This window comes from Oryzias latipes, chromosome 15 (assembly GCF_002234675.1).
Source record: "Oryzias latipes chromosome 15, ASM223467v1".
Taxonomy (NCBI): Eukaryota; Metazoa; Chordata; class Actinopteri; order Beloniformes; family Adrianichthyidae; genus Oryzias; species Oryzias latipes.
The window spans coordinates 23,564,861-23,573,361 of NC_019873.2; the positions used below are offsets into that span (position 1 = coordinate 23,564,861).

General features: G+C 38.0%; 1 protein-coding gene across 5 annotated transcripts in view; it reads right to left on the reverse strand.

The window, feature by feature from the left end:
- LOC101164745 (tyrosine-protein phosphatase non-receptor type 13) overlaps positions 1-8,260 on the reverse strand; it is a 29,905-nt gene extending 21,645 nt beyond the window's left edge. For all 5 annotated transcript variants that reach the window (XR_002874796.1, XM_023963555.1, XM_023963554.1 and 2 more), the window contains exons 1-15: positions 8,150-8,260; positions 6,072-6,219; positions 5,828-5,991; positions 3,912-3,977; positions 3,654-3,833; positions 3,507-3,582; positions 3,057-3,137; positions 2,814-2,889; positions 1,734-1,887; positions 1,530-1,601; positions 1,153-1,327; positions 840-975; positions 579-717; positions 347-499; positions 29-214 (exon numbers count right to left, since the gene is read on the reverse strand). Coding sequence is in view for 4 of the 5 variants with exons in the window: in XM_023963555.1 (XP_023819323.1) it covers positions 29-214; positions 347-499; positions 579-717; positions 840-975; positions 1,153-1,327; positions 1,530-1,601; positions 1,734-1,887; positions 2,814-2,889; positions 3,057-3,137; positions 3,507-3,582; positions 3,654-3,833; positions 3,912-3,977; positions 5,828-5,991; positions 6,072-6,195 (1,782 nt within the window). In the remaining variant the exon portion in view is untranslated. The remainder of the gene's footprint in view (positions 1-28; positions 215-346; positions 500-578; positions 718-839; positions 976-1,152; positions 1,328-1,529; positions 1,602-1,733; positions 1,888-2,813; positions 2,890-3,056; positions 3,138-3,506; positions 3,583-3,653; positions 3,834-3,911; positions 3,978-5,827; positions 5,992-6,071; positions 6,220-8,149) is intronic.
- Positions 8,261-8,501: the final 241 nt, after the last annotated feature.

Sequence of the window (8,501 nt, forward strand, 5' to 3'; positions counted from 1 at the left end):
CTTTATCAAAAATAACAGGTTCATTTACCCCAGTTGATATGGAGTCCGTTTCCCTCCACAGGAAGCGCCTGGTGACTGTTCTGATGTGGTTCTTGTTTTCATAGACAATGATTCCCTTGGCACAGACTCCCAAAATTAACTCTCCAATCACAGGCCTTTTTTCTCGTCCAACTCGATGGAACATAACTCCGTACTCTGGCAGCTGTTGAACAATCTGATAATTGCGAGAGGACGTAAGCGTTTTTATTAAATTGCTCATATATTACTATGTTATTCACAACTTTACTTTTTTAGAGTTTTGACAAACTGATCTGTGTCTGAGTGACAGCAAAAGTATCCTGGTTACCTTTAAGTACTCAATTTCCGCCTCTTCTGGTAACAAGTGGACGTGGCTTGCATGACGTCTTGGTAACTCGTCTCTGATGATGGGCACAGCAAGCTTCTCCAACATCCTTTTGGACACATAGTGCTCTGGCTGGTAATAATTCTTCCCATACAACTGGAGATGCATAAAAAATATTGAAATGTGATGCAAATGGATAAATCGGGTAATAAAACAAAGCATTTTTCATCTGTACCTCTGGCATGTAATCACCAAACTCGACCTGAAGAGCAAGAGCAGCCAGGAACAAACCCGTCTCCTCGTTGCAGTAAAGTCTGTCCTCTAGGATATCCTTACGCAGCTGTAAGTAATACTGGTGACGAGTCAGTCTGTGCCTAGAAGGCAGGAAATAATGACTAACAAAAAAAAAGAATAGTCCTTTCCTTCTCAATCAATTTCTATAAATAAACTTGCCGCTAGCAGTGTGAGTAGACCAGCAGGCAGGTGCTGTACTTACAGAATAAAGGAGATGTCGTCAACAAAGAATTTGACTCGAAGAAACACCACAAAGGAGGATATTTGGCCTTTTTTCCAACTGTCAGGTGCTACTTTGGAGATTTTTGTTTCATGGTCCAAGAAAAAGTATTCATCATCTGCAAAGCAGCAAAGAACAAACTTTTTAAGCCTCTTTTATCCTTCTCTCACACAACCAGTTAACCTATCAATCAAAATGCAGGGAGATATTATTGGATATTTTGAATCAAATCTTTTTTTAAAGATTAATACAATATTTTTCAAGATAAAATAGGTTCCACCACACGTCCTCTTACCATCTAGGAAGGAAAGACCAAAGTAAAAGTGCTCCACCAAGTTTGCGTGAGCCACCACCATGTCAAACACATCTCTCGCTCTTGATTTAATGTCACAGCGCACAACCATGTACTGTCCGTTAGGCAGCACTACAGTCACTTCTCTCTGAGACGAACTGGAATGGCCCTTTCTGGACTGTGGTGTGCAAACACAGAGATATGCATGCACAGAAACGCAAATCAAAAACAAAAAAGGACACACTGATTCAATGTCAAAAACGAAAAATGAACATGCCTTTTTAGACAGTTTGGCATGCAAGAGAAACAACATGAAAAGACAAACATGTATATACAACATCTGATAGAATTGGGTCAATGAGTTGAAATCAATAGTTTACCACAATAGATCCTGGAAGCTCAAGAAGGATTTGCTGCTCGTCTGGCATTCTGATGAACTCAGGACCCAGTGCCTTAAAAAACACAATAGTTTTGGTGCGAAAACACCTACCCTTTACTTGAATTTCTCATTACTTTCTGTTCACCAAATATATTTCTGATCTGTTTATGCAAATGAACAAGTTAGAAGAAGTTTCTGCTCCTACCTTTGCTTTTCTCTGACTCAGGGACAACGATGACTCACTGAAGGTGATAGACGGGCTGTGAGATCTGCCGGATATCTTGGGAGAAAAATCGTGATGAGGGCTTCTTCCAACCCAACTGCTGTTGCTATCTCTGCGACGGACCCCACGGTGGAGTCTGATGACAGAGAGGCGGGCGAGGACAAGGATAACATATGAATACTAATGACAATAGAGAAAAAAATAAAATTGTCTTCAATCAATAGATCAATCAATCAATTGATTGATCAACATGCGGTAGAACAAGGTACTTGACATAAAGGTTTAAACAATAAAACACAAAAAATGTAAAGACCCACTCCAATAAAAATTCTGTTTTTGGTGTGTTTATTATGTTCTTGTTGATTTTTTCTGTTAAAGGGGGACATACATAAAGAGAATTAAGCTTAAAATTGAGTTTCTGAGTATTTCTTTATTTAAATCGTTGTGAATCAGGAGCAGATGAAAAAAGTAGCAGTAGCAGTGACAAAGGTGCTACAATGGCAAGCCACAAAGTCCCTGCTCCACTCCATTCTGATGCATCGACTCGCAAATAAATAGATCCATGTAGGTCTTTGTTGTCCTCGTCTAAGCTGGCATCTGGATCAAAACTGTACAGTTGGAAAGCTCCAATATTGCTAACCATTTTAGTTGCACTGATAATGTTAGGTTAGGGTTATGAGGGGCTGCAAGCTAGTGGGTGAGAGTGCAAAAATGATACATGAGGGAAGGCTCACTCTGAGCCAGCAGTCTTGCCCACCAATCAGAGGTGAAATTCAAATGAGCTACTGATGCTTTGCAGAAACTATATCCTAGAAAACTACTCAGGTTTTAATTTTATTTTGGCTAAAAAAGGCATGATCATAATAATCGACCACTGGGAATGCTTTTAGAATAGGTCAAGAAATCAGCGGATGGGACTTTAAAATCAACAACATTAAAAGACAAACATAAATTGGAAGTGCTGTGGCTAATACTTTGTCAAAAAAGTAAAGTTTCTGTGTTAAAAAGGCTAATATGGCAATGAAAATGCATTAAACACATGAGTTTGCAATAAATACATGCCTCTCTAAAGAAGACTGGTACAGCACAGTGGGAGAGCTTCTTGGTCGCTGCCTCCAAGGTCTCTGAGGCAAACTCCCTACACAAGACGTTGAAACATTACATTGTACAGCTAATGAACAAAACAGTTGTGCATGTGAATCAAACATACAAAACTTGTGAGGAGTTAACACTCAAACAAAATTGGTTATTTTAAAAGCAGAGACGAGTCTGCATGTCATAGATTCTAATAGTCAAAGTGCTTACCTGACTTTGAATCCGAGTCTGTGGAGTACCTTCTCCCTTCAGCACTACCATCGCTGAAGTCTGAAAAGGGCCCTCGCTTTCCTGTTGACCAGGAAAAGCAGGAAAAATAACAAAAAGGTCTGAAATCTGCCAGTCTCTATGATCACCAACAACGCTAAAATGTTTGGACGGAGCTGAGACGAGTGAGGGGTTTAGTCCAGGGAATACTTTGCTCTCTGTATCTGATTATTGGCTCTCACAGGAGCATAATCTTTAGGGTTAAGAGTTTAATCCGTTTGACTTGTATGTCTTGACTCCAAAGACACACAAGGCCAAAGATTGTATGCAGTTATTTGGTGAATGGTTATTTAAAATCAAACTAGATGATGAGAAATGAAAAAATTGCATATCTTTTAGATTTCATTTTTAATGAATTCTCAAAAATAAGAATTGTTTAGTTTGCCCGCTCACCATGAAGTCTCTCTCTGATCATCTGGCTCCTGCCACTTAGAGGAACGCTGCTGTCTGGCAGAGACCTGTGGTCCATCTGAAAAACAAGACAAAGCTGCAATCCACCACCATTTTCACAGAACGTCTCTAGTGAGAAAAACAGCTCACCGATTCATGGAAAACCTCCTCCACAAGCTGTTTGATGATTTTGGCAGGGGGCAGCAGCATGGAGGCTTTTAACTGAGATTCACAGGCTTCCAGGATGGAGTTGAGATTTACCCTGCGGTGGGCCAGGTCCTCACACATGCTAAGCAGGAGGCTGTTCAGATGGTCACTCAACTGGACAGGCTGAAACGTGGAGATAAAATTCTTATCACAGTGTGCGTGACCTTTGACTTTGAGACAGTTAGCGTCAGGAGCTCCTACCTGATTTTGAGAGAGCTGAAAATCAACCGACCAGTAGAGAGTCATTCCCAGAGAATACACCAGCATCTGTACACCAAATAAACTGTTTAGATTGAATATTTACAGCAAGTTATAAAACAAAACCAAACCTTTGAACAACGTTGTCACCAATATGGTTCTAAAAATGTCAATAAAGAAAAGACAATCAAAATTATGGTTACTTTAATTTGCTTAGCTTTTCCTAGGTTGGAGTGGTATGACACCAGACGTACAAAGATAGAAATGCATGTATGCATGTTTTATATTTATATGGCTATTTGAGTTTCAATCCAATTGTATTATTCTGTATTAGACATGGATATGTACAACCACATTTTCAAATCATGCAGTCCATTTGTATGTAGAAAATTGTGTTTGCACAAATAGTGTCATGTTTGTGGTTTGTGGAAACAAAGAAAAATCACATGAATCAACAAGATGAATTATTGCTACAGACTTCATAATTAAACGTGCCGCAAAATTTCAAAAATGATAAACAGTTAAAGATAAAACATTGTAAAACTTTTTTTTCCTCATTATTATCCGTTGTTGTTTTTTTTGAGCTGGGGTAAAAAAATAAAAATTTCCCCATTGTGGGATCAATTAAAGTTCTATCTGTTGTGGCATGTTAGGAGGAAAAAGTAAGTTATCATCACTTTTTGTTGTGTTTTTAAGTGGTTCTTCTGTTTTGCAGTTACTTTACATCTTTTTATTTTTACAATTTAGAATAATAGAGCCAGCATGCATTTGTAGTCAGTACATTTTCATTTATTTTTGGAATGTGGGTTTTTACTTAGTCTCCTCCCATCTGCCATCATCCTCATGAAGTTAGGTTCTCTGTGTTACTTTTCTTGCATAAATGTTGTTATTCCAACTATAAATGTGAAGAATAACACCTTTTCAACCAAAAAAGGGCTAAATGTTAAATTATTATTACTAACAAACTTGCTTATGTAGTTTTTTATTCTGTCTTAACAGTTTTTTTCCCTCAAATGTTTTCTAATCTTAATAGGCAGAACTACAGAGAATGCATGTCCTTCCCAGAAACAAAAGTTGTTCCTTGAAAAAATATTTGAATTCTTTGAGCTGTGACATTCCTTCTTAAACTAAGCCTCAATTCCAATCAAGCTAAAAATTCTTTAATGAACCACTTTAAGCTTGCTCCTCAGGTAAAAACAAACAGACAGAAGTGTAACAGTAAATACATAAACTTTTTAACATTGCTTTAGATAAAAAATAATAATAATTAAAACCCTTGTGTTATATATCATCCAAATGACTGACTCTGACATCTGATGTAAAATTTTAAATAGATTTAGGTCCAGAAGAACAACAAAATCTTGAATATGGTTCGGCTGCTTAAAAAACCTTTTTTTTTTTAACAATTTGCAGGTTTATTTTCACAATATTTAACACAAGCATATACAGCATAATATTTGAGTTCATGTGTTTTCATGCAAACTATATTTTATTATCTCCCTGTCTGTTAATTAATATGACTTGTTTTACTGCAGTAAAAAAAATAGTTTAGCAGCTTTTCTACTACTGTTGCTTGCAAGGGTGGTGCGCCTAAATCCCTTTTTGTTTCTTTTTGACTTCTCTGAATTGTGAATTCTCTCAGAGGATTTTAGGAAGCTATTTGAACAATCTAATGAAAATCAGTAAAAATTACATTTGAGAACAAGTGTTTCAATTATGCCACAAGATGGCGCAATTATACTTTTGTTGACCTTCAGCTGCAAAGTGATTTAGTTAATTTGTGACACCTCCTGACTGAATTCATCTAGCAAACAATAGCGGTTCTTTAATAATAAATATTTGATGACCTAAAGGTCTGCACAGGCATGTGACAGCTGTGATGATGAGGATGTTTCGTGTGAAAGGACAGATGCACTGACCCTATCTGTGGCAGGTTTGGTTGAGCTGGCTTGGTCTTGCAGCATCTCTGGAGCAGCAAATGTAGAAACCTCATCCGACAGGCCACAGTTCTTAAATGCTAAGCTTCCAGTGGCTGACAGCAACAGCGTGGTCGGGCTTATGATGCTGCACATATTGTTGTGACCTGAAACGAAACCCAAACAAGAATCCTTGAAACCCAAAAGAAACAATGCACCGTACACAAAGCAATCCAGGATTATTTACCTCTATATGAAATATCCATTAAACACTCTGCAGCACCCAGCAGCAAAGACCACACCTCCTCCTCCAGCAGAGGTCCCCCTCGTGCCTCCAGTACCTCAGCTAAAGTAACAAATGTGCTGCTCATTCTGCCCACAGTCCATGCACACACCTGAGGATAAACAAAGTCAATTGACACCTATCAAAAACCTTTATTCCAAAGGAAAATTCTCAAACGATAACTTTACGTGGCATTTTCCCCTTTTCTTCCATCATTTCCTCATTTTTATACGTCAAAATATGGGAAATTCCCAATACTTTTTTCAATGTGCATACTTTTATGTTTAAAACTGTGTTGACTATTATGCACAGCAAAGACATTGGTGAGAAAATTAAGTTTCCTTACAGTCAAAAAAACTATTTAAGTTTTACTGTATGTGGTCTCTAAGCCACTCTCATTTGGTAACAGGCTTTCCTCTGACTTAAGGTCGTGTCTGAGGAAGCTGTGATGAAGGCACCATAACAGCTCTTACGTCATCCTTTTGAACATGCTGGTGTCCCCAACAAAAATACATGAAAGGTGGTTTCCCCTTTTTATGTTGGCAATGAGAAGAGATTTCAGAAATATATTTTAAAATTCAACATAAGTAACTCCAACATGCAGATTCTAATTTGAGGAATAAGACTAGATAAAGTATTGCAAAAATAACATTAAAAACGACATGTATCAAACACCTTTTTCCCCAACGGGTGTCTAATCAAATTAACTCTACCAGCCACAGGAAGTAGGTTGCTTTCTTTTTATGGTAAAGTCGGAAAACCCCAGCCGCTGAGCTCCTCACTCCATCACATCTTTGCGTGAGCATGACACAAGACTGTGTGATGCAAAAAAATCTTTTAGGGCAGTAATATAATAGGCTTGCTCCCTCTGTTTTAATCCAACCTGATTACTTTAGGCCTGATTAAATCAGTCTCTACAAATGAATTTACCCAACAGAAGAGTGGGGAAAAATACTGAACACACACGGTAAACAAACTGAAGGATTCAGAGTGTAAACTTACAAAATGTGAGGAATGTTTTCAGGTTTGAGCATCTGTTCAGTTTGAATGAATTAAACTTTATTTATATAGCACTTTACAACGCCATGAGGCTGCTAAAGTGCTTTACAATAAAAAATAACAACTGAAATTGAGCAGACTAATTGAATTGAACTTTATATCAAAGGGAGAAATTCACCCACTGTGGCAGCTCAAAGAAAAAAAACAGCTGTTATAGCTCACTAGATATCAAATCAAACTAGCAAATGAGTAAATAGATACATAAGTAATTGTGCATGATAAATAATAATTGGGTCTGAAACAATTGGGATTACAATTAGCATAAAGTTTTAAAAAGCAATCAGACACATTTAAGACAGATAAGAAATCAATTAACCAAGTGAGAGAAAATAAGATTCCACCAACTACTGAGTATTAAAAGCCATTCTAAAAAAGTTTTTAGTTGATGTTTAAAATTGGATCAAAGCATCAGCAGCTCATCCATAAAATGTTTTGTTTATGTGCATGTGGCTTTTTTACCCTTTATTTTGAATTATTAAAAGCAAATACAGGAGCTTCATGCTGTTTTTACATTTGAAACATTTGGATTCTCGGTTTTCTGCACTTCAATTCCTAATGTCTATTCCAAACTTTAAGTCTTTTGCAAACTGAACCTGGTTCAAACCTTTTTCTTGCCTGGAGCATCTTTGCTGTTGCATATTCTGACCCTACAGTCAATATGAAGCATCCATATCATGCAGAAGAGCGCAGTGTATATGGAATTTAGGACAACATGCCTCTTCCGGATGTGGGTCTCATATTTCCCTGTAACAACAAGGTGACAGTAAAAGCTCATGTTTCGGTAAAGCTGCAATGGCAGTTGGTGTTTTTTATGGAAGCCCAACAACAGCCAGTGTGACTGTGAAAAGGCCTGAACAGCATCACCTATTTGGCTACAACCTCAACTCAAAATCTCTGCCAAACTTATCCAACAAATGTAAAGGAAAGCAAATTCAGCAAACTGTCTGAGTGAGATGTGATGAAGTGGAAAAGGGGGAAATTACCTGGCAGCATATGTAAGCTTTGTCAGCGGTCTGATCCTTTGCAGGCTATTATCTTCAGAGCTCCCAGCGCGGATCCAAAGTAATCCTTGTGATCATCGCAATGCTGCTGTGATGTCCTCGCTGCAAACGCTGGTCTGTTCTGGCAGGTGATTCATCAACGACATTAACCATACATGCTGCCCGATTCATTTTCTCCCCTTAACCTCAAGCTCCACGCGGAGGATCTGAAACTTTTTACAGTAATTGGCGCTATTCTTAGCTCCTCGCAGTTAAACACTTGATTGGATTAACATCGCGGTTTGACAGTGACAGGTCAGAGCCACCAATAGCGGGTGGCATCAGATCAGCCACA